Here is a 24,053-nt window from a genome sequence, read left to right on the forward strand (position 1 = left end):
TTTTTCTAGCATACGATATTTAGTCTAAACCTTCATTGTTTAATACATGTAAATAAATTGGTCTGCAAAGTCACAGATATACTAAACACACTAAACAGATATGGGTTGTAAATTATTAACATCAACTACAGTTAGTAATATTTAAACAGATAGTATCATAATATGCAATATGGGCCAGTCATATTAATACTAATGAACTAAACTATTTTTTTTCTTTTAGAGATGGCTGAGGAGTCAAGAGTGTCAGTGACCAGCTGAGGTCCATGTGAGCTTGGTCTTCTTATCTGGCTGAGAGCATGTACAAGAGGAATGGACTTCCTGTCAGCATCAGCGTCACCTCTGCCACACAGGTACCGGTCCATGCATTTGTACCTGTGTCTTAACCAAGCTTTGCATAATTGCCAGGTTTATACTGTGTTTTTTGTGTATCTAATGTAATTTACACAATTAATTTATCTTATTTTTAGGTAATCATATACATATACAGTGCCTTGCAAAAGTATTCAGCCCCCTTGAACTTTTCAACCTTTTGCCACATTTCAGGCTTCAAACATAACGATATGAAATTGTAATTTTTTGTGAAGAATCAACAAGTGGGACACAATCGTGAAGTGGAACGAAATTTATTGGATATTTTAAACTTTTTTTAGAAATAAAAAACTGAAAAGTGGGGCGTGCAATATTATTCAGCCCCCTTGCGTTAATACTTTGTAGCGCCACCTTTTGCTGCGATTACAGCTGCAAGTCGCTTGGGGTATGTCTCTATCAGTTTTGCACATCGAGAGACAGAAATTTTTGCCCATTCTTCCTTGCAAAACAGCTCGAGCTCAGTGAGGTTGGATGGAGAGCGTTTGTGAACAGCAGTTTTCAGCTCTTTCCACAGATTCTCGATGGGATTCAGGTCTGGACTTTGACTTGGCCATTCTAACACCTGGATACGTTTATTTGTGAACCATTCCATTGTAGATTTTGCTTTATGTTTTGGATCATTGTGTTGTTGGAAGATAAATCTCCGTCCCAGTCTCAGGTCTTTTGCAGACTGCAACAGGTTTTCTTCCAGAATGGTCCTGTATTTGGCTCCATCCATCTTCCCATCAATTTTAACCATCTTCCCTGTCCCTGCTGAAGAAAAGCAGGCCCAAACCATGATGCTGCCACCACCATGTTTGACAGTGGGGATGGTGTGTTCAGGGTGATGAGCTGTGTTGCTTTTACGCCAAACATAACGTTTTGCATTGTGGCCAAAAAGTTCGATTTTGGTTTCATCTGACCAGAGCACCTTCTTCCACATGTTTGGTGTGTCTCCCAGGTGACTTTTTATAGATATCTTTGAGAAATGGCTTTCTTCTTGCCACTCTTCCATAAAGGCCAGATTTGTGCAGTGTACGACTGATTGTGTCCTATGGACAGATTCTCCCACCTCAGCTGTAGATCTCTGCAGTTCATTCAGAGTGATCATGGGCCTCTTGGCTGCATCTCTGATCAGTCTTCTCCTTGTTTGAGCTGAACGTTTAGAGGGACGGCCGGGTCTTGGTAGATTTGCAGTGGTCTGATACTCCTTCCATTTCAATATGATCGCTTGCACAGTGCTCCTTGAGATGTTTAAAGCTTGGGAAATCTTTTTGTATCCAAATCCGGCTTTAAACTTCTCCACAACAGTATCTCGGACCTGCCTGGTGTGTTCCTTGGTCTTCATGATGCTCTCTGCGCTTTAAACAGAACTCTGAGACTGTCACAGAGCAGGTGCATTTATACGGAGACTTGATTACACACAGGTGGATTCTATTTATCACCATCAGTCATTTAGGTCAACATTGGATCATTCAGAGATCCTCACTGAACTTCTGGAGTGAGTTTGCTGCACTGAAAGTAAAGGGGCTGAATAATATTGCACGCCCCACTTTTTAGTTTTTTATTTTTAAAAAAAGTTTAAAATATCCAATAAATTTCGTTCTACTTCACGATTGTGTCCCACTTGTTGTTAAATCTTCACAAAAAATTACAATTTCATATCGTTATGTTTGAAGCCTGAAATGTGGCAAAAGGTTGAAAAGTTCAAGGGGGCTGAATACTTTTGCAAGGCACTGTAATACAACCCCAAATGCAGGGTTTCTTACATTTACTTTGACTTTTATTTCATTGAACACAATATAAACCCAAGATATTTAATGTTTTGTCTGGTCACCTTCGTTTCATTTATTAATAAACATCCATTCCTGCGTTTCAGGTCTGCAACACATTCCGAGAAAAGTTCGAACAGTAAAACATTTACCACTTTGTAATGCTGCCATTCCTTCTCACAAGAATTAAAAGATGTGTTGGCACCTAGGAGACCAAGCGATGAATTTTGTCTTAAGGTGTTAGTCATCACATTTTTTGTTTCAAAATTCTCCACACATACTCTACTCTAGGCAAGTCTAGTACCCGTACCCTCTTCTTCCACAGCCATGCCTTTGTAATGTGTGCAGCATGTGGTTTTGCATGGACGTTCCTAAAAAAATGTCGTCTTGAAGACATCTTTTCTACATTAATGCTGCATCACAGAAGTCTAAATGACCTTTGCCAAGGGCACTGACACAGCCCCAAACCATGACAGACCCTGGCTTTTTTTAGTCTGGTCTGTTCTTTTCTTCTTTGGTTTGGAGCACACAGCATCTGTTTCTTCCAAATAAGATCTGGAATACTGATTCATGTGACCACAATACACGTTTCCTCTGTGTGATGGTCCATCCTAGATTCCTCAGAGAACAGATAACTTGGTTAACATAAGGCCATTTTTGAAGGCACATTTAAAGTTTTTTTTGTGAATGTAATTTTGTTTGCCAAAGTAATTTCTTGCCCATGTGGTTATATTACCTATTGATGAATGATGGTTCTTGAAGCAGTGCCATCTGAGGGATCAGAGATCACAGGTGTTTGGCTTAGCCTTACATCCTTTCCCTTTACGCACTGAAATTCCTCCAGATTCCATGAATTGAAATGTAGAGGAAGATATATGCAAATCCCTTTTTATCCTTTTTTGAGCAATGTTTTTGAACATTTCATGAATTTGTTAACAAACTGCAGATCCTCTGCCCATCTTTGCTCCTCAAAGCCTTTCGTTGATACTGCTCATGATTACAATCACCTGTTGACATTACCTGTTTGAAATCACATCATTACTTAGTTTTTTTACCCCATTGCAAGCCCTATATTGCCTTTGTACCAACTTTTTTTGGAATGTGTTGCAGGCCTGTAGTACATGAATGGATGTGTATTAACAAATGAAATGAAGTTGACCAGATAAAACTAGAAAGTTAAGTTAAAGTAAATGAAAAAAACACTTTTTATTTTCCATACAGCATTTTCCATACTGTCCCAGTCTTTTCTGATTGGGGTTGTACTAACTGTTGCCTTTGAACATGACAAAACCATGTTAATTTAAATTTTTCGACTTTAACTTATTTACAGTCACACTCGGTTTATTGTGAATGCTTGCTAAAAGCTAGTAGCTTTTACTTTTTTTTTTTTTTTTTTTGCATTTTTTCCCCCCAATTTTCCTCCCAATGTAGTCGTATTCAATTACCCAATTGCATTACGCTTCCTCTTTACTGATGTTGACCTCCACTCTGACTGAGGTGAGCCGTGACTAACACATGCCCCCTCCGACACGTGTGCAGTAGCCGACTGCATCTTTTCACCTGCAGCTTTGTGTACAGAGAGACATCCTCATTATCCCTTGCCTCTGTGCAGCCAATCGTTGTTCACCCAGCCTGCCAGATGGCAGAGCTGAGGATGGCAGGGCTGAGATTTGATCCGATGAATTTCAGCTCTGGTGTGCTAGCTTGTTTTACCGCTGTGCCACCTAAATGCCAGCCAGAAGCGCTTTAGTTCTGATACCTTTTTTTTTTACACAAACCATGTTGGGCGGCACGGTGGCTCGGTAAGTAGCACTGTCGCCTCACAGCAAGAAAGTCCTGGGTTCTATTCCCAGGTGTGGTGGTCCTTTTTGTGTGGAGTTTGCATGTTCTCCCCATGTCTGTGTGGGTTTCCTCCGTGCACTTTGGTTTCCTCCCACAGTCCATAGTGTAAGTGAGGTGAACTGGAGACACAAAATTTGTCCATGACTGTGTTTGACATTAAACTTGTGAACTGATGAATCTTGTGTAACCAGTAACTACTGTTTCTGTCATGAATGTAACCAAAGTGTAAACCATGACGTTAAAAATGGATAATAGAGGTATAAATGTAAATACATTTTTGTCACTGTACCTGATGCCTGTATCAGAAATGTTCACTTATAGACATACATTGCTTTCATTGTCACGATCCAAACAGGCTGTCAATTTTTAGTTTATTTACTAAAGCTTGTTTAAACAGCTTATGTACCTTAACTAGGTTTCTTTTTACATTTATAGTCATGTTCTCTGTTTTGAAAAGATGATGTTATTTTGTTTTTCAAAGAAATTTTCTTATCTGCAATGTCAACACTAATGATTCAATGATTCTTATTGGAGTTTACTTGGCTGCTTCAACATAAAGCTTTCATCATGATTAGTCCCATTTTTACCCAACTGCAATATGCTTCCTCTCCACTGGTGCTGACCCCTGCCTTGATTGAGGAGAGCCAGACTGTCACATGCCCCCTCCGACACGTGTACAGTAGCCGACTGCATCTTTTCACCTGCACGAGACAAGTTCATATGTGGATCAGCTTTGTGTACAGAGAGCCACACCCTGATCGCATTATCTCCTAACTCTGATCAGACACCATCAGCCAGCCAGCAGAGGTCGTAATTGCATCAGTTATTGCATCCCTATCCGGCTTCCTCCTTGGATGAACAACAGCCAAACGTTGTTCATGTAGCCTCCCAGCCTAGCTGGATGGCAGAGCTGAGTTTTGAACCAACAAGTTTGAAATGTCAGCTCTGGTGTGCTAGCGTGTTTTACCACTGCGCCACCTAAGCGGCTGCATCTGCTCCTTTTAAGAAATGTTGTGCATATAGGCAATGGAATTCCTGCTGGCTCAAGTTTTCTCACTTCGTGCTTATTTAATTATGTCTCTCATTTTACATCTCTGAAATTTTGAAACATTTCATAATAGTGGTCATGCAATTTCTTTTTATCCACTGTTTTAGTCCATCCTGTGTCAGTGACAGCTAAACCCAGTGATTTCTCCAATGAAACTGTCAGTAAAGGAGATTTAAGTAAACAGTACCTATTGCATTTTTGTAAATCTTTTGTTTACATTGTCTTTTTTTCCCAAGTAACTTGTACTTTTTGTCACCTATCTGTCAAGACAGTTTATTATTTAAAAGATGTGCAGGAACATTGCACATTTTGCATATTGTATACTTTTCAGATTGTATTTGACGTTTTCTGTGTTTTGTGTTTGCAGGACAGTAGCAGTTCTGAGTCGTTGAACTGGGCGAGTTCGGACTCAGCCAAGAGCTATGACGCAGTGGTGTTCGATGTGCTTAAAGTGACACCTGAGGAGTTTGCTGTAAGTGTTTTAAATAGTTAAATTTTTTTCATTTGTCAGCGTTGTACCATGTTCACGTTTAACACCTTAACCTTTAGCACATAATACTCTAAATCGGATCTATTTTTACATACAAACCCAACTACTAAAAAGCTGAACCAAAAAACAGAAAACACTAATGTCTACTTAAATTTAATTACACTGATCAGCCATAACATTAAAACCACCCCCTTGTTTCTACACTCACTGTCCATTTTATCAGCCCCACTTACCATATAGAAGCACTTTGTAGTTCTACACTTACTGTAATCCATCTGTTTCTCTACATGCTTTGCTTTCATGCTTTCACCCTGTTCTTCAATGGTCAGGACCCCCGCAGGACCACTACAGAGTAGGTATTATTTAGGTGGTGAATCATTTTCAGCAATGCAGTGACACTGACATGGTGGTGGTGTGTTAGTGTGTGTTGTGCTGGAATGAGTGGCTCAGACACAGCAGCGCTGCTGGAGTTTTTAAATACCGTGTCCACTCACTGTCCACTCTATTAGACACTCCTACCTAGTTGGTCCACCTTGTAGATGTAAAGTCAGAGACGATCGCTCATCTATTGCTGCTGTTTTGAGTTGGTCATCTTCTAGACCTTCATCAGAGGTCAGGGAGCTGTTGGCTGGATATTTTTGGCTGGTGGACTATTCTCAGCACAACACACACTAACACAACCACCATGTCAGTGTCACTGCAGTGCTGAGAATGAGAACAGCATAAAAGGGGGCTAACAAAGCATGTAGAGAAACAGATGGACTACAGTCAGTAATTGTAGAACAACAAAGTGCTCCTATATGGTAAGTGGAGCTGATAAAATGGACAGTGAGTGTAGAAACAAGGAGGTGGTTTTAATGTTATAGCTGATCAGTTTATGTATGTATTGCTTTAAATTAAGTCTTTATTAGTTTAGGGATACAGCACATAAAAAAAATGAATTATGTAGTATTTTATAGTCGCAGAATATTTTGACAATACTGCAGTGTCACACCCTCTATTCAACCTCTACGTCAGGTTGTTGGTCCTAAAACCTACTGTCTGTATGACCTAAATTTGGGTTACAACGTGATTAAACCATTGGAAGCTCAATTCCCAACCATAATTTGCTTTGATGTATTGTAACACCACCCAAAGATGTGTTGCAAACATGTTGAAAACAGAGGGGCTTTTACAAAAGCTGAGAGAGGATGTCATTTCACTGCATCAAAAGGGCAATGGGTAAAGGATTTTCAAGACCATAAACATTCTAGAGACAGTAGACGGTTTTCCATCCACCAACTTTTTGTGAATTTTGAAAATGCGCATTAAAAAACCTGAATGGAAAAGCTCAAAATTCGAAAAAAGACCAAAATATTGCAAAAAAGGTTTTCACGCTTGAACGAGGTGGAAAAGTTAGAATATTGCATCGCCGAAATGCGAAAAAAGGGGATGGAAATGGGTTTTGCGAATAAACGATGACGTTTCAAGCTCTCACACACACACACACACACACACACACAAAATGACACTTTGACACAATGAAAAGTAGTCTGTGTGCAGCTTATATAACAGTGTAAATGTATTCTTCCCTCAAAATAACTCAAAATACAGCCATTAATGTCTAAACCATCGGCAACAAAAGTGAGTACACCCCTAAGAGACTACACCCCTAAATGTCCAAATTGAGCACTGCTTGTCATTTTCCCTCCAAAATGTCATGTGACTCATTAGTGTTACTAGGTCTCAGGTGTGCATAGGGAGCAGGTGTGTTCAATTTAGTAGTACAGCTCTCACACTCTCTCATACTGGTCACTGAAAGTTCCAATATGGCACCTCATGGCAAAGAACTCTCTGAGGATCTTAAAAGACGAATTGTTGCGCTACATGAAGATGGCCAAGGCTACATGAAGATGGCCAACACCCTGAAACTGAGCTGCAGCACAGTGGCCAAGATCATCCAGCGTTTTAAAAGAGCAGGGTCCACTCAGAACAGACCTCGCGTTGGTCGTCCAAAGAAGCTGAGTGCACGTGCTCAGCGTCACATCCAACTGCTGTCTTTGAAAGATAGGCGCAGGAGTGCTGTCAGCATTGCTGCAGAGATTGAAAAGGTGGGGGGTCAGCCTGTCAGTGCTCAGACCATACGCCGCACACTACATCAAATTGGTCTGCATGGCTGTCACCCCAGAAGGAAGCTTCTTCTGAAGTCTCTACACAAGAAAGCCCGCAAACAGTTTGCTGAAGACATGTCAACAAAGGACATGGATTACTGGAACCATGTCCTATGGTCTGATGAGACCAAGATTAATTTGTTTGGTTCAGGTGGTCTCAAGCATGTGTGGCGACAATCAGGTGAGGAGTACAAAAATAAGTGTGTCATGCCTACAGTCAAGCATGGTGGTGGGAATGCCATGGTCTGGGGCTGCATGAGTGCAGCAGGTGTTGGGGAGTTACATTTCATTGAGGGACACATGAACTCCAATATGTACTGTGAAATACAGAAGCAGAGCATGATCCCCTCCCTCCAGAAACTGGGTCGCAGGGCAGTGTTCCAGCATGATAATGACCCCAAACACACCTCTAAGACGACCACTGCTTTATTGAAGAGGCTGAGGGTAAAGGTGATGGACTGGCCAAGCATGTCTCCAGACCTAAACCCAATAGAACATCTTTGGGGCATCCTGAAGCGGAAGGTGGAAGAGCGCAAAGTCTCGAATATCCGCCAGCTCCGTGATGTCGTCATGGAGGAGTGGAAAAGCATTCCAGTGGCAACATGTGAAGCTATGGTAAACTCCATGCCCAGGAGAGTTAAGGCAGTTCTGGGAAATAATGGTGGCCACACAAAATATTGACACTTCAGGAACTTTCACTAAGGGGTGTACTCACTTTTGTTGCCGGTGGTTTAGACATTAATGGCTGTATATTGAGTTATTTTAAGGGAAGAATAAATGTACACTGTTATATAAGCTGCACACAGACTACTTTTCATTGTGTCAAAGTGTCATTTTGTCAGTGTTGTCCCATGAAAGATATACTTAAATATCTGCAGAAATGTGAGGGGTGTACTCACTTTTGTGATACACTGTACATCACGAATCAACAACTGGTCATCCACAAGTGCCTGCAAAACAATCAATGGCCATCCCTTTCGATTTACATACCCGACTGCTGGATGGAGAATTGGAATGTGTGTACCAACCAGTGCACCGTACACCTGTGGTATGTGGTGCGCTGCATAATGACGCTGTGCTATTTCTTCTGCCTCCTGTGCATTTTGTAATACGACGTAATGTTTCATTAGTTTTGATGTCATTGCTTGGCATACAGCGTATACACCACGGTGAACTGTTGTTATGCCGAACGTCTCGCCCACTACCCTGTACTCCGCGCAAGTGGCCAGCTTGTACAAGGCAATAGCAATCCTCTTTTCAGTTGGCACGGGTGGCCGGTGACTGTAAACTTTTGGCTCTACAGATGACCCGATCATGGTGCATAGCTCATCAAAGGCTGATTTTGACATTCTGAAATTCTAGATCCAAAGCTCGTTTGAAAAATGGTTCTGCACAATGTGCTCCCAAAATTGTTTAGTTTAGTTTATGTTTCCAGATGTGAGGTGAACGTCGCCGTGGCACGGAGATTTGAGCCCACATTAGACGGGCCATTGCTCGTTCTGCCCGACGTCTCTCACGTCATGTAAAGGTTTTTTCGCATAACTGTAGTTGATGGAAACGCAACATTTTCCGCTTTTTTTTTTCTGCTGATATTTCATAAATGCGCATTACACTTGCGAAACGTTAGGATGGACACCCGGTTAGTGTCTGGTGGCTTAGCAAACCTGCCTGATCATGGAAGGAAGCCCAAAGTTTCATCAAGAGGCCTTAGAAATGTCAGCTCAATGAAGAAACCCTCTCAAACAAAGACTTCATTGCTGTGCTCTGGGACACATGTCACTTTTAACTAGGAGCCCTCGATTTCAAATACACCAGAAGGAATAAGGGTAGGCCTGTAGAGTTTTGGGACCTGTGTCTATGAAGTGACAAATCATAACTGGACTTGTTTGGCCATATGGATCTGTCTGTCCGGTGAAAAAAGGCGAAGCATATGAGCAGAAGAATACTATACCCACGGTCATTCATGGGAGGTGAGTCAGAGATGGGGGGTTGCTTTTTTGCTGCAGGAACTGACAATCTTGACCATGTCACTGGCGTCATGGTTTCACAGAAATATCAAGGCATGACACTGTTTGACAATTCGCTTACACAGTTTTCCTCAAAGATTCTATACAATATATTGCATGTCCCAACTTTTCTGGAAATTAGGTTTGCACATTTATGCATTTGGAAAATGCATTTTTTTCTTTAATTTAAACCAACTAGTTAGTTAATTAGGAGCTTAATAGCCCAGCAGTGCATGCATGACAGTGGTGTTTGAACCCGTGATCTTCTGCTCACTAATCTCTAAACCCTTATAGTCCACCATTGCTATAATCCGACTTTCTGCAGTTACTAGATTTTCTGAACAATTAAATTTCTCTCATATTCTGTTAGTTGTTTTTTCCTTGTTGTTTCAACATTAAGATACACCGATCAGCCATAACATTAAAACCACCTCCTTGTTTCTACACTCACTGTCCATTTTATCAGCTCCACTTACCATATAGGAGCACTTTGTACTTCTACAATTATTGACTGTACTCCATCTGTTTCTCTGCATACCTTTTTAACCTGCTTTCACTTTGTTCTTCAATGGTCAGGACCCCCACTGGACCACTACAGAGTAGGTATTATTTGGGTGGTGGGTCATTCTCAGCCCTGTGGTGACACTGACATGATGGTGGTGTGTTAGTGTGTGTTGTACTGGTATGAGCACTGCTGGAGTATTTAAACACCTCACTGTCACTGCTGGACTGAGAATAGTCCACCAACCAAAAACATCCAGCCAATAGTGCCTTGTGGGCAGCGTCCTGTGACCACTGATGAAGGTCTAGAAGATGACCAACTCAAACAGCAGCAATAGATGAGCGATCGCCTCTGATTTTACATCTACAAGGTGGAACAACTAGGTAGGAGTGTCTAATAGAGTGGACAGTGAGTAGACACGGTATTTAATAACTCCAGCAGCGCTGCTGTGTCTGATCCACTCATACCAGCACAACACACACTAACACACCACCATCATGTCATTGTCACTGCAGTGCTGAGAATGATCCACCACCTAAATAATACCTGCTCTGTGGGGGTCCTGCGAAGGTCCTGACCATTGAAGAACAGGGTGAAAGCAGGCTAAAAAGGTATGTAGAGAAACAGATGGACTACAGTCAGTAATTGTAGAACTACAAAATGCTTCTATATGGTAAGTGGAGCTGATAAAATGATTAGTGAGTGTAGAAACAAGGAGGTGGTTTTAATGTTATGGCTGATCGGTGTGTAAGTGTAAGTCAGCTTTTGTTAAAGTTTTTTTTCTTTTTTTCATGAAGGGCCAGATCACTTTGATGGATGCTCCTGTATTCAAAGCAATACAACCCGAGGTAAGCTTTTAAGATTTGGGAGGCAACTGGGTTGTGTTTGTTTGTAGTAACACAAAATATTCTTTTTGTAATATATTTTTAGCAGTGCTTTAGAGAGCTGTTAAAGACAGAAATAATATGTAAATTGTTTTTTGCGAGACATTTTTAAACACAACGTAAAATTAAGTTACATAACAAATAACCTAGAGAGAGGCAGCTTAATTCCTTAATTGATATTGCTGTTTAGCTGCATTGTTTTGGTGCATTTGGTTGTGTTTATCAGCTCTACTTTTACAGTACATGATTAAATTTGACCTGTAAATGTGCCTCTTGCTGCTGAAATCCACAATTTAATGGATTAAAATAGCTGATACCAAATATCAGCATCATTACTGTTTTAGTCTTTCACAGACAGCTTGCTTAAAACTGGAGGCTTAGGTGCCCAGGTGGTTCAGCGGGATACTTCGCTAGCACACCAGCGCCGAGATTCTGAACTCCTCGGTTTGAAACTTGGCGTTGCCACCGGTCGGCTGGGCTCCATCTAGTGGGCATAATTGGCGGTGCCTGCAGCAGACACGTTTCTGCTAGGGCGGGATGAACGGACTATGTGGGTGGGTTCTTCAAACGCTGTGTAAGGACCCTGATTAACAGATGCAGAATGCATGGGTGAAAAAGGGTTCCGCTAAAGGCTGCATGCGGGTCGGAGGAGGCGTGAGCATCAACATACCCACCTCGACTGCAGTCAGGGATCCCTCAGCAGCGGAAGACAAATTGACTACGCCAAATTGGGAGAAGTTGGGAGAAAGTGCATAAATAAAATAGAAAACACTCTGCATACAAAATTACTAATTAATATAATATTAACACTATTAATGAGATATCCGGCATATTATTTAACATACTGTAATTTAGTGTGTATTTTGGAACCCTATGGTTTTTTTTTTTTTTTTTTTTTTTTTTTTTTTTTTTTTTTTTTTAAAGAACATGCTAATTCATGCACTTCTTGTCTCTAATCGAGTAGCAGAGTTGAACCTCCACCCACTATAATGCACACATCTTTACTGGACAGTGCAAATAGGGATTGATTTCAGGCTGTTTTTAGTTGACATGCTTATTTGACCTCCTAAGGACATTAGAATACGATTTAGATAGTAGCATAAAGCAGTCGTCAAACTGGTTGTTCAGCTCTTGATGCAAAAAATTGATTAATTATATCCACTTTAATGATGCTGCAATGGAATGTCCAACAAGCCAGATTGTCAAACATGGTCAGGTTTAAAAAATCCAAACAAATAATTGGCTTTCCTAAATGAGCATTTAGTATAGCTTTGTGGAGGTGCTTGGGAGGATGGATAATGCAGAAAGCCCAACAGACAGGGTTTCTTTTAATTGCCACTGCAACAGCTAGTAGAGGAACATACAGGGACTAGTGTCACTATATGATAGGGCTCTCTGTAAAAATGACTGGCTAGTGTAAAGAAGCGACCAGTGATTTCCCATATAATTGTGGGCAGGTGCTAGTCTGCAGCCATCATCAGCCAGAATGGCGGTGGTGCAAGCCAGCATTTCTCAACCTTTTTTGCACCACAGACCGGTTTCATATAAAATATAATTTCACGGACCGGCAGGGGCGGGAAGGTTTAATAATATTGCTTACAAACGATGTAAAATAAGCTTTTTTTGCTGCAACGAGACACTGCTCCCACCTAGGGGTGACAATAAGACAATAACACCCAAAATAGAAGCAGTGAAAACTGCTTTTCTAGTGATCTCTATTCATTCTTTCTGTGCGGCCCGGTAATAAATAGCCCACGGGCCGGTACAGGCCCGGTGGTTGGGGACCACGGGTGTAAGCTGCAGATGTAATTGGAAATTGGACATAAATTGGGAGAAAATTGGAAGAAGGGAATAAAGTGCTTTATCTGCTTAGCTAACACAATAAATTTTAGATCTTTATGCAAAATGTAATAAAACACTAGGAGAACATGGGGAAACAGCAGCTGCTACCAAAACATATTAAATGGGGATCAGTCAGGTACATCTCTGCTAAATTACTTTATTTAAGGGGCGGAAGGTTCTGGGTTCGATCCCCAGGTGAGGTGGTCCGGGTCCTTTCTGTGTGGAGTTTGCATGTTCTTCCCGTGTCTGTGTGGGTTTCCTGTGGGAACTCGGGTTTCCTCCCACAGTCCAAAGACATCCAAGTGAGGTAAATTGGAGATGCTGGATTGTCCATGACTGTGTTCAATGTAGCCTTGTGTGAACTGATGAACCTTGTGTAATGAGTGACTACCGTTAATGTCGTGGGTGTGACCAGGGTGTGGAACATGACGTTAGAATCCTATTAAACAAACAAAACAAACAAACTTTATTTAAGCCACATTGATTCTGTCAATGAAGGCAAATTTTTCATGCCCCTACTTAGCAAATCATCCTCACACTTTTACAAAACCACCACAGTCACCGTGTTTAAATGTTGGTATGATGTTCGTACTCTGGATGTTTTTGAAAAAGTTCCCTCGAAGTTTGCCTGGGTTTTTTGTGACCTAATGGATAAGTCATTGATCTTCCCTTCTGGTAATCTGGTCAGTTTTGGGAGATTTAAAGTTCCTTACTGATATTTTAATATATTTCTTTTATCTTGTGGAATTTAATTTCATTGTGGCATAGTGTACCACTATTTTAAGTTATGTTTATTTTAAGTCTGAGCGCGTTTTAGTCAAATCGAGGGCGACATGGTGGCTAAGTGGGTAGCACTGTCGCCTCACAGCAAGAAGGTCCTGGGTTCGATCCCCAGGTGGGGCGGTACGGGTCCTTTCTGTGTGAAGTTAGGATGTTCTCCCCATGTCCGCGTGGGTTTCCTCGGGGTGCACCGGTTTCCTCCCACAGTCCAAAGACATGCAAGTAAGGTGAATTGGAGACACTAAATTGTCCAAGACTGCATAACCTTGTCAACTGATGAACCTAGTGTGTAATGAGTAACTACCATTCCTGTCATGAATGTAAAACGTGTAAAACAAGTGTAAAACATGACGTTAAAATCCTAATAAAACAAACAAAGTCAAATTGAAGCCAGTGATCAATTCAATTTGGTCAATTGTGGGTGATTACTGTACTTTTTACACATGGCTAGTTGGTCCTAAATAACAAACTTTTATATAGTTTTATCTGATGATCTGAAATGAAATGTGACAGACATAAAAGTTATAAAAGTGGTAAATCCTTTTTTTTTATTAAACTATATAATGAAACAGCACAACATCAATAATTTGTGAAGTTGACACTGATAGGACAGGGTTAATAGTCCTTGTTAAATAAAGTTTTGCTCTGTAATAAGGAGTTGTTATTGAGTCTATTAATAATGGAAAATACTGTTTAAATAGTTTACTGTGGCTTTTCATGCTGGGTGATCCTTATCTCTTGTTCATCAATTTTTATTTCAGGAGCTGGCCAGCTGTGGATGGAACAAGAAGGAGAAGCACAGCCTTGCACCGAATGTGGTGGCCTTCACCCGGAGGTTCAACCAGGTTAGAACGTCTCACTGTGCTGCTTAGCAATTAAAATACAGTGGATTGAGAAAGTATTCAGACCCTTTAGAGACAACCCTCCCAACATGTGAAAGATGCCAAACACTGCTCACAATAAAGCATATTCTGATCGAATGCCCCAAATACACCAAAGAGCCACACATGCCTGGAACTGTTAAAGAAACCCTCAACCAAGAAAACACAAGCGCAAGCTTAAATATCCTGGCAGAAACAAAAATGAAAACAAAAATATAAATAGACAAATAGAAACAAGAAAAAAATGACTTAAACATTACACCAATCATGCCACAAATAACACAATCATGTGTATGAAGTGGCATAAACCTCAAATAAAGAAATAAATAAACAAAAATTCAGGCCATTTAACGTTTTGTACACTTTATTTAGTTGTCAATTTGTGAATGAATATATATTTGCTATTTTTACACATCAATCTGCACTTTATTGCCCATGATGACAAAGTGAAAACCTATTATAGTTTTAAAAAAATTAATTAAAAACAAAAGACTGAAATCTCTCATTTTCAAAAGTATTTAGACCCTTTATTTAATACTTTGTAAAAACCCTTTTGGCAGCAATTATAGCTTCAAGCTTTGCACACCTGGATTTGGGCATTTTATGCCATTTGTCATGGCAGATACCTTCAAGCTCCATCAGACTGGATGGCAAACGTAAACTGTCATCTGGCCTTGCCTTGCCTGGCCTTTTATTGTCACGTCATACTAACAGGTGTGAAAGGGGAGTAAAAATCCTAGGTGCATTGTCCGTCACAGTTGTAAAACATATACACATTTACTTACTTACATACTCTAGAACCGTCTGTTCAGTATATACAGGTTAAGCTACTAATGTACAGATGTACAAAAATTATAGAATGCTGTACGGTGAGTCAGTGATTGGGAAAAGTGAATGATCAATATAAACGTTTAGAATTTGGAATAGTTATTATAAAGTCCAAGATGTACAGGTATTGTACAAGATCATATATTGTATGTATGCAGGTGGATTTAGTTCAAGTAAGTAAAGTGCAAAGTGCAGAGTGCAGAATAAGTTGTATGGGGTGTGTATAGTGTGGACTGTCTATGAAGATCACTGTATTGAGGATGAGGAGTGTGTGTGTCCATTACTGTTGCATTCACCCAACCCTTAGTTCACCTATTCCTCAATTCACTTTCCCTGTCCATGCTGCTGTTTTTCACTAGACACAGTGCTTGCTGTTCTGTCCAAAGAGTATTTTTTGTTTAATTAGACCAAAGAATCCTTGTCTTTGTGGTTAGAGTCCTTTGCATGTACCCCTACATCCATCTTGCCACTCTGCCATAAAGGCTTGTTTTATGGACATTGCAGAGATGGTTGTCCATCCAACTGGTTTTCTAAGATTAGTACTTAGAGTGATTAATTAGTTATCTCCATTTATCTCCATGACCAAGTCCATGACCCTTTTTACCCTGATGCCCGATTTGGCTGGACAGTCAGCCCTAAGGTTTAAGGTTTCCACTACAGTCCTGGATATTTAGATATTGTTATGTATTCTAATCTATACTTTGCAATGACTTGATTTCAGAAATCCACAGATAGGTCCTAGGACCTCATGGCTTGATTTTTGTTCTGACAATGCAGTGTGAATTGTGCGTCTGACTCAGCCTTTCCAAGTTATGTCCAATTAATTAAAACTCAAATGGAGTTTGAATGGAATTGAAACACATCTTGAGGGTAATTAAAAGCAAACAGGATTCACCTGAACACAATTTGGAGTGCTACAGCAAAAGGTTTGAGTACTTTTGTATATAAAAATTTTCATTTTTATGAAAGTAAACAAAGTTTTGATTTTTTCACTGTCATTTTTGGTTATTATTATAATCCTGTAGATTATTGGATTAAAATGGCAATCACATACATTTAAAATGAAATCCACAATGCAATAAAGGGGGTGAAAAAGTCAAAGGGTCTAAATACTTTAAGTCCACTGTGCATTTGTAAAAGTTGCAAATATGTTGATGCTCAACACTAATGTTAAGAAGCATCTTTAAACTACAAATAAGCAAAATGCACAAGTATGTAAGTTGTCCACATGATCCAGTTTCTTCTACATACTCAGATTTTGACAGGTGTATCTTATACTGGGGTTTTCTAACACTTTTTATGCTTATCTTTTACCTACTCTGGAATAGTCTTCCATTTTTCATAAAGGAGTCCCACACAATAGATGCATTTAAGTTCAATTTTAAAAGTAATTTGTTTTCTTTGGCATTTGTGGTTTTATTTGATTTATATGTTTACATGTTGGTGCGTGTGTATATTATTTTGTATGTACTGTATATTAATGATTTGTTAAATGTTGCATAGTTGAGTGGTATTTATACCTGATTTTAATGTACAGTACACTTTGGTTGACACACGGTCTTTTAAATGTGCTATAGAAATAAAGGTGACTTGACTTGACTTTACTTATGTATGTGTTACCATTAGTTAGCAAGCTAACCTTAGCTATATGCAGGATGTTGAGTGTAAGCTTTTTACTGTTTTGCATGTGTAGATGTGAAGATACATAGTAAACCAGACTCTGAGAAGTGAATGTTGTACACTACAAAGAGATTGGGGATAAAAACCTTTAAACGGGTTGCAAATCTCTACTTCTGAAAAAATCTGTGTAACATAATGTTACCACCACCATATTTCATAGTGTATTTGTTGTTACATGACTGATGTGCCTTTATAGATTTAAGGCACGCATACTGCTTTAAATTCAAAATGAGAATTTTGTCTCTGTGGGTTTCTTCTGGGAGCTCTGGTTTCCTCTCACAGTCCAAAGGCATGCAAGTGAGGTGAATTGGAGATACAAAATTGTCCATGACTGTTTGACATTACACAAGACACATTAGTTTACAAGTTTTATGAGTAACTATCGTTTCTGTCATGAATGTAACCAAAGTGTGTAAAACATGACGTTAAAATCCTAATAAATAAATAAATAAATATTTTCCACAGAGACACTCATTTCTCTTCTGTTTATGTGCTGGGGCTGTTTAAAAAAACAAATCTTTTACTAAAGGTTTCTTCTTTGCACTTATTCCGTATTGGCCCTTTTGGTTTAGCACTGTGGGTAGGGTGTATATATTAACATTAATCACAATTAGTCACAAATTCTGACTTTTTTTCTTAAATTGTAAGTGGCAATTTTTCAATAACCAGAGAAATAATATTTATGATAAGTTGGTATGACTTGGAGTGTTAATAATAATAAAAAAAAAACATCTAGTTCTCTTGACAAATGTACATGTGCAGTATTATTAAACACTCTCAGTACTTGGTGAAACATCATTTTACCTTGATAACCTCTAAGTGATTTTATTAAATGCAAGCAAGTAACAAGCTTCTAAAACCTTCTTGTGGAATCTTAGCCTGTTCTTCTCAAGCAAAAGCTCCCAGCTTTATTAAACTTTGATGTCTCTTCTGCTACAACTGCTTTCTTGTAATCCCACCAAGGATCTGGAGACTGAAAAGGCCACTCCTGGATTTTCCAGGACTGATTCCTTAACCAAGCTTTAGTTGACTTGGCAGTGTGTTTGTCTTGGTGGAAAGTCTAGTTCTCACCAGGGTTCAATTGCACCACAGAAAACATAACATTGCCCCCAAAATGCCTTCCACAATGCCAGTCACACAGTTCCTGCAGCAAAAAAGCAACCACACAATGTCATTGTCCCACCTCCATGTCTGATCATGGGTGTAGTCTTCTTCTGACCCAATGACATGCTTTTCTTGCAAAAGACAAACCACTGATGCATACAATCAAACAGTTCCAGTTTTGATTTGTCACTCCATAGACCAGCCCAAGAATACATTCAGAAAGAGAAATACAAAGACTTCCTAATATGCAGTGACTCAAAGTCTTGCCTATAGGCACTGGACTCCATGGACACAAACAACTCAATAATAACCAAAATTTTGATCAAAGACAAGGAACTGAAAGATAAACAATACAATATAAAATACTGTTGGATACCAGGACACTGTGGAATACAGGGAAACAAAAGAGTGGATAAGATCGGCCAGAAGTCAGGACATAACCTTTCTCCCCATCCCAGTCACAGATACCATCCCAATAATAAAAGCCTTCATAAACACAAAATGGCAAGAGAAATGGGACAACTAAATCAACAACAAACTCCAATAAATCAAACCTAACATAAAACCGATAGGTTACAAGATGGAGAACCGATACCACCAAGTCATCCACACAAGGTTGCGCATAGGACACTCCCAATTAACGCACAAACATCTACTTCCTGGAGATGAACCCCCTACCTGCCAGAACTGCAACGTAACCCTGACAATTAAACCTATACTGATTGAATGCCCTAGCCTGCAACAACAAAGACAGCAACACTTTCGTGCTGACAACATTAGAGATCTCTTCGAAAAGACCTCACCAGGGAAAATACATAATTACTTAACTCGCATCAAACTAGTACACCTTATGTAATAAAAGAAATGATGGGAGTACCAAGCCACACCCTGCCCTCTAAAAACTTTATCAGCTTTATATGAAACAGAAACTTGACATGCCACGTATATAGCCGTAATCGTGCTGACGTGGCAATAAATCCCAGCTATCATCATCACTCCATAGACCTCTGCAGGCCTGTCCAAATTCCTTCTGGCAAATTCCATTTGACCCTTGCTGTGCTTCTTGGTCAAGATTGGAATGTATAGTGGAGTGTAATATGACGTCCTTCGCTGTTAGGGGATCATCTTATTGTTGCCACTGACACATTTGTGCTTCGTGCACATCTTGAACACATTTGCGGTATCACATCACAGCTGAAGCAAATGAATGCTTGTAATTAACTTCCCAATGGTTTAATTATGTTGTAACCATCCTTAGGTCATACAGACCAGCATTTTTACATAATAATTGTCAAATTTAATTAAAAAGGCGTTGAATTTCAAGGTATTTTTTCCCATAAGGATGTATGGGAAACCTGTTCATGCGTTCCATGGTCCTGTGGACTTATATATATACTGTATATAGGCTAATGTAAAATAATTGGATTGTTTTGACACTTATACACTGAAAATAACACAAATATAATATAAAAACACTGAAATAAAAAGCTGATTCTTACAATTTCTCAGAACCCCGAGCTGTAACACAAGTTTAAAAGTGAAACGGTGAGGAAAATCCAGCTAAACACTTATACATGTGGAGCTTTCAGAGTGAATCTGACTGTTATGCCACACAAATGCAGTTTCGTCTCATATGCACACTTTGATGACGTAATACTGCACCGCTCAAGCCGAGCGCTAAACAAAGCGGCTGTTCATTGTTAATTTGAAATTAAATAAATACATTTTTAAAAAACACACTGAACACGATGAGTTTAAGGGTACAAATTTCTCAACGAAGGGCGTTGAGTTTCAAAGAGTTTGAGTTTAGGGGATGTTGAGTTACAAGGTACCACTGTATATCAAAAGCTTTGTATTCTTTCAACTTGTGGCAACAGTTTAGGGAAGGTCTCTGTGTGTCTGACTTTATCCCATGAATAAATTGAGGTAAATAAGGACATAATTTGACAAATTTAATGTGGAGGAACTCCAGTGGCCTAAACAATGCCCTAACCTTAACCCCACTGAACACCTTTGGGCTGAATTAGAATTATCCCCTACTCTTCTGGAGACCCAAGCTAACCCACCTTAGGTAATACAGACCATCATTATATAATAATAATTGTGGGTTGAATAATTGTGACATAGCAGTATTAAAACACATTATACTTTTTATTTATTTTTATTTTAAGTTTATATTTTTGTTAATTTGCTGTATCTTTCAGCTGATTTTTTTAAATGCATTTTCTTCCTTTTTCTCCAGATTTTCCAATTTTTTACCTAATTGCATAATGCTTCTTCTGTACTGGTGCTGGCCCCGCCCTTATTGTGGAAAGTGAACTGACACACGCCCCCTCTGACACGTGAGCAGTAGCCAACTGCATCTTTTCACCTGCATGAGTCGAGTTCATATGCTAAGCAGCCTTGTGCATTAAGAGCCACACCCTGATCACATTATTCCTCCACTCTGTTCAGACGCCATCAATCAGCCAGCAGAGTTTGTAATTGCACCAGTTATGAGGTCCCTATCCGGCACCCTTCCCTGGTTAAACAACAGTCAAACTTTGTTCATATAGCCGCCCAGCCCAGCCGGATGGCAGAGCTGAGATTCGATACAATGTATTTGAAATCCCAGCTCTGGTGTGCTAGCATATTTTACCACTGCACCACTTGAGCGACCATTCAGCTGATTAAGATTAAATTAATCTAGCTCTGCGAAAAAGCTTTTGGAAGGTTGAATATTTAAGATTGCAATTGTACATTTAATTTAATAAAAGAATGGAAATGACACTTACCCATTATTATATGACAACAAGTTTTTTTTCCCCTCTCTGTACAGGTCAGTTTCTGGGTGGTAAGGGAAATACTAACAGCACACACTTTAAAGATCCGTGCTGAAATCCTCAGTCACTTCATCAAAATTGCCAAGGTATGACATTACCATTTCTCATTTTAATGAAATATTTCTCGTTTCATTAGGTGTGTTTTTATTAAGTTGTTAGTTGTGTGGAATGTGGGATCTTTATAACACTGATGCAACATCCATGCATGTTCACAGAAGTTATCAGCAAAGTTTTGCATGTGACTTGATAGCTACTAGTGCAGTGTGGAAAGCATGCCACTGTCTACAGTAAACTTAATTCTAATGAACCTGAGAGCTGTTAAACTGCAGAACATCAAGTTCTCAATGTTAACAGGATTACATTTGTTGAATGTTTTGGGAGTTCTGGGAAAATCCCAGTGTGAATAAGAAACAACTACCATATCCAATGCAGGACATGGTTTGTGTTAACAATTATTTATGCATAGTCTCCTAAATAAAACCATCTGTTAGTACAAAAGATTTCTTCTTCTTCTCTCAGAAACGCTAACATGAAAAACATGGAATGTTTTTGTTACTTACCAGACAATGCAAGTCAATTTTAATGTAATTTTGAAAGTAACTCCAAATGTGGGCCTTTTTTTTTTGGTTGGGCATATTAGCACATATGAGCTTTGCCCACACAATTAAGAAACACAATTTAGTTTAATGACTTAATAACATGAAAGAAACCATAAAAATAATATTAGTTAATGTAAGTTTTTAATTTGTAAGATGTTTAGTTGTTAGTTGTGAGTTACCAACATGTTTACAGCTTACAATAAGGTAATTAGTAGCTCCTGTGTAACCAGTTTAATTTGTTATTCATATTGATACCTTAGTAAGTTAGTAAGTTTGAGTAAAATGTATTCTATTAACTCTAGTCGACACTTACCCTATATATTATTGTGTATATATAGTATAGTTATAGTATTGTGTAACTATTTATACAGTATATTATAGTATAGTTTTAACCACCAGACACAACTCAATTGTGTAAATTGACAGTCCAGAAAAAAAGTGTTACCCAGGATGTAGTATCTAGATTCTGTATTATTAATAAAAACATATCTTTATATTGTCATAAATAAACACATTATTACTAAATTACTAACACATATAGAGTTTTACTGTTAGTGTCTTTCTTAAACTCAAGCATTATCATCAATCAGTTTTGAATGAGAAAATCTCTTAGGACTGGTAGAATATTCGAGCAATCTTCAAAAAGTTTCTGCACTTTTATATTTTACCCTTTTACATGCACAGAACAGGTTCACGTCAAACGCAAAGTAAAAGTTGAAAACGGTAACTTGTAAACTAACACAATGCGCTATGCACCTAGGCATTTTAGAATATAACTATTTACATAACGTTTCCCACACTATTGCAGTTATTAAACCTGTTTTAACCCTTAAAAATTGATCAACTGAACATGAACTGGCCGGTTGCCACAATATTATTGAATCATTTAATTTTAAGCAATGTAGACATGTAAATATGTAAAACTTTGTTTGTACACATGTAACGTTATCAGTACAAAAAGACTGACTGAAAGAAATGACATTTATGTCTATATATGTGTATATATATGGTTTATATATATACCGATCAGCCATAACAATAAAACCACCTCCTTGTTTCTACACACACTGTCCATTTTATCAGCTCCACTTACCATATAGGAGCACTTTGTAGTTCTACAATTACTGACTGTAGTCCATCTGTTTCTCTCCATACTTTGTTAGCCCCATTTCATGCTGTTCTTCAATGGTCTCAAAACCACCACAGAGTAGGTATTATTTGGGTGGTGGATGATTCTCAGCACTGCAGTGACACTGACATGGTGGTGGTGTGTTAGTGTGTGTTGTGCTGGTATGAGTGGATAAGACACAGCAATGCTGATGGAGTTTTTAAACGCCCTACTGTCAATGCTGGACTGAGAATAGTCCACCAACCAAAATCTTTCCAGCCAACAGCACCCCGTGGGCAGCGTCCTGTGACCACTGATGAAGGTCTAGAAGATGACCGACTCAAACAGCAGCAATAGATGAGCGATCGTCTCTGACTTTACATCTACAAGGTGGATCAACTAGGTAGGAGTGTCTAATAGAGTGGACAGTGAGTGGTATTTAAAAACTCCAGCAGCGCTGCTGTGTCTGATCCACTCATACCAGCACAACACACACTAACACACCACCACCATGTCAGTGTCACTGCAGGACTGAGAATGATCCACCACTCAAATAATACCTGCTCTGTGGTGGTCCTGGGAGAGTCTTGACCATTGAGGAACAGGGTGAAAGCAGGCTAAAAAGGTATGTAGAGGAACAGATGGACTACAGTCAGTAATTGTAGAACTACAAAGTGCTTCTATATGGTAAGTGGAGCTGATAAAATGGACAGTGAGTGTAGAAACAAGGAGGGGGTTTTAATGTAATGGCTGATCTGTGTACATACGTGGGTTCTTTATAAGATTTCCACTTAAAAAAACCCCAAAAAACTATTTATTAAGAATTTCAAAAAGAAATGACAACAAAAAAAATATTTTTGGTTGAGCGTGTAGCTACTAATGCTTTCACATCATCATCACATGAAAATCTTCTTGTCCTTAAAGCTTCTTTGAGTGCTCCAAAAAGGTGGAAATTGGATGGTGCTAAATCCGGACTATAAGCTCTCACTCAGTCTCTCAGACTCGACCAATTACTATTCCTCCCACCCTCACAGTTTCCAACCAAAATATCTACTCATTCACAAACTTTCTTTTTGTGACCATCTGTGAACCTAATCATCCCACTTGTTGAATTGATGAGGAACACATAAAAGCTCCTCATAGTCGAATCCTCCTGTGTAGTTCTGTCCTCAAGTGCCTCCGCCACCTTCTGGCATAGTTCAATGAGCACTCAAGGGTCATGCTAGCAGCTACTCTAATAGTCAAAACAGATGGTCAGAACTGGTCTTTTTTAATAGAATCCAACAACACGTTGTGTAATAGTGGAAAATGGCATGAGCATTGCATCATCTGTGTGGCTATAAAAAATAAAGTTATAAAGAGAGAGA

General features: G+C 39.2%; 1 protein-coding gene across 1 annotated transcript in view; it reads left to right on the plus strand.

Moving 5' to 3' along the window:
• Nucleotides 1-229: 229 nt before the first annotated feature.
• ralgps1 (Ral GEF with PH domain and SH3 binding motif 1) overlaps nt 230-24,053 on the plus strand; it is a 189,650-nt gene continuing 165,826 nt past the window's right edge. Inside the window, exons 1-5 of the mRNA XM_062999211.1 lie at nt 230-350; nt 5,378-5,482; nt 10,956-11,006; nt 14,426-14,509; nt 20,976-21,065. Coding sequence (XP_062855281.1) covers nt 297-350; nt 5,378-5,482; nt 10,956-11,006; nt 14,426-14,509; nt 20,976-21,065 — 384 coding nt within the window. The 5' untranslated portion in view covers nt 230-296. The remainder of the gene's footprint in view (nt 351-5,377; nt 5,483-10,955; nt 11,007-14,425; nt 14,510-20,975; nt 21,066-24,053) is intronic.

This window comes from Trichomycterus rosablanca, chromosome 7 (genome assembly GCF_030014385.1).
Source record: "Trichomycterus rosablanca isolate fTriRos1 chromosome 7, fTriRos1.hap1, whole genome shotgun sequence".
Classification (NCBI taxonomy): Eukaryota; Metazoa; Chordata; class Actinopteri; order Siluriformes; family Trichomycteridae; genus Trichomycterus; species Trichomycterus rosablanca.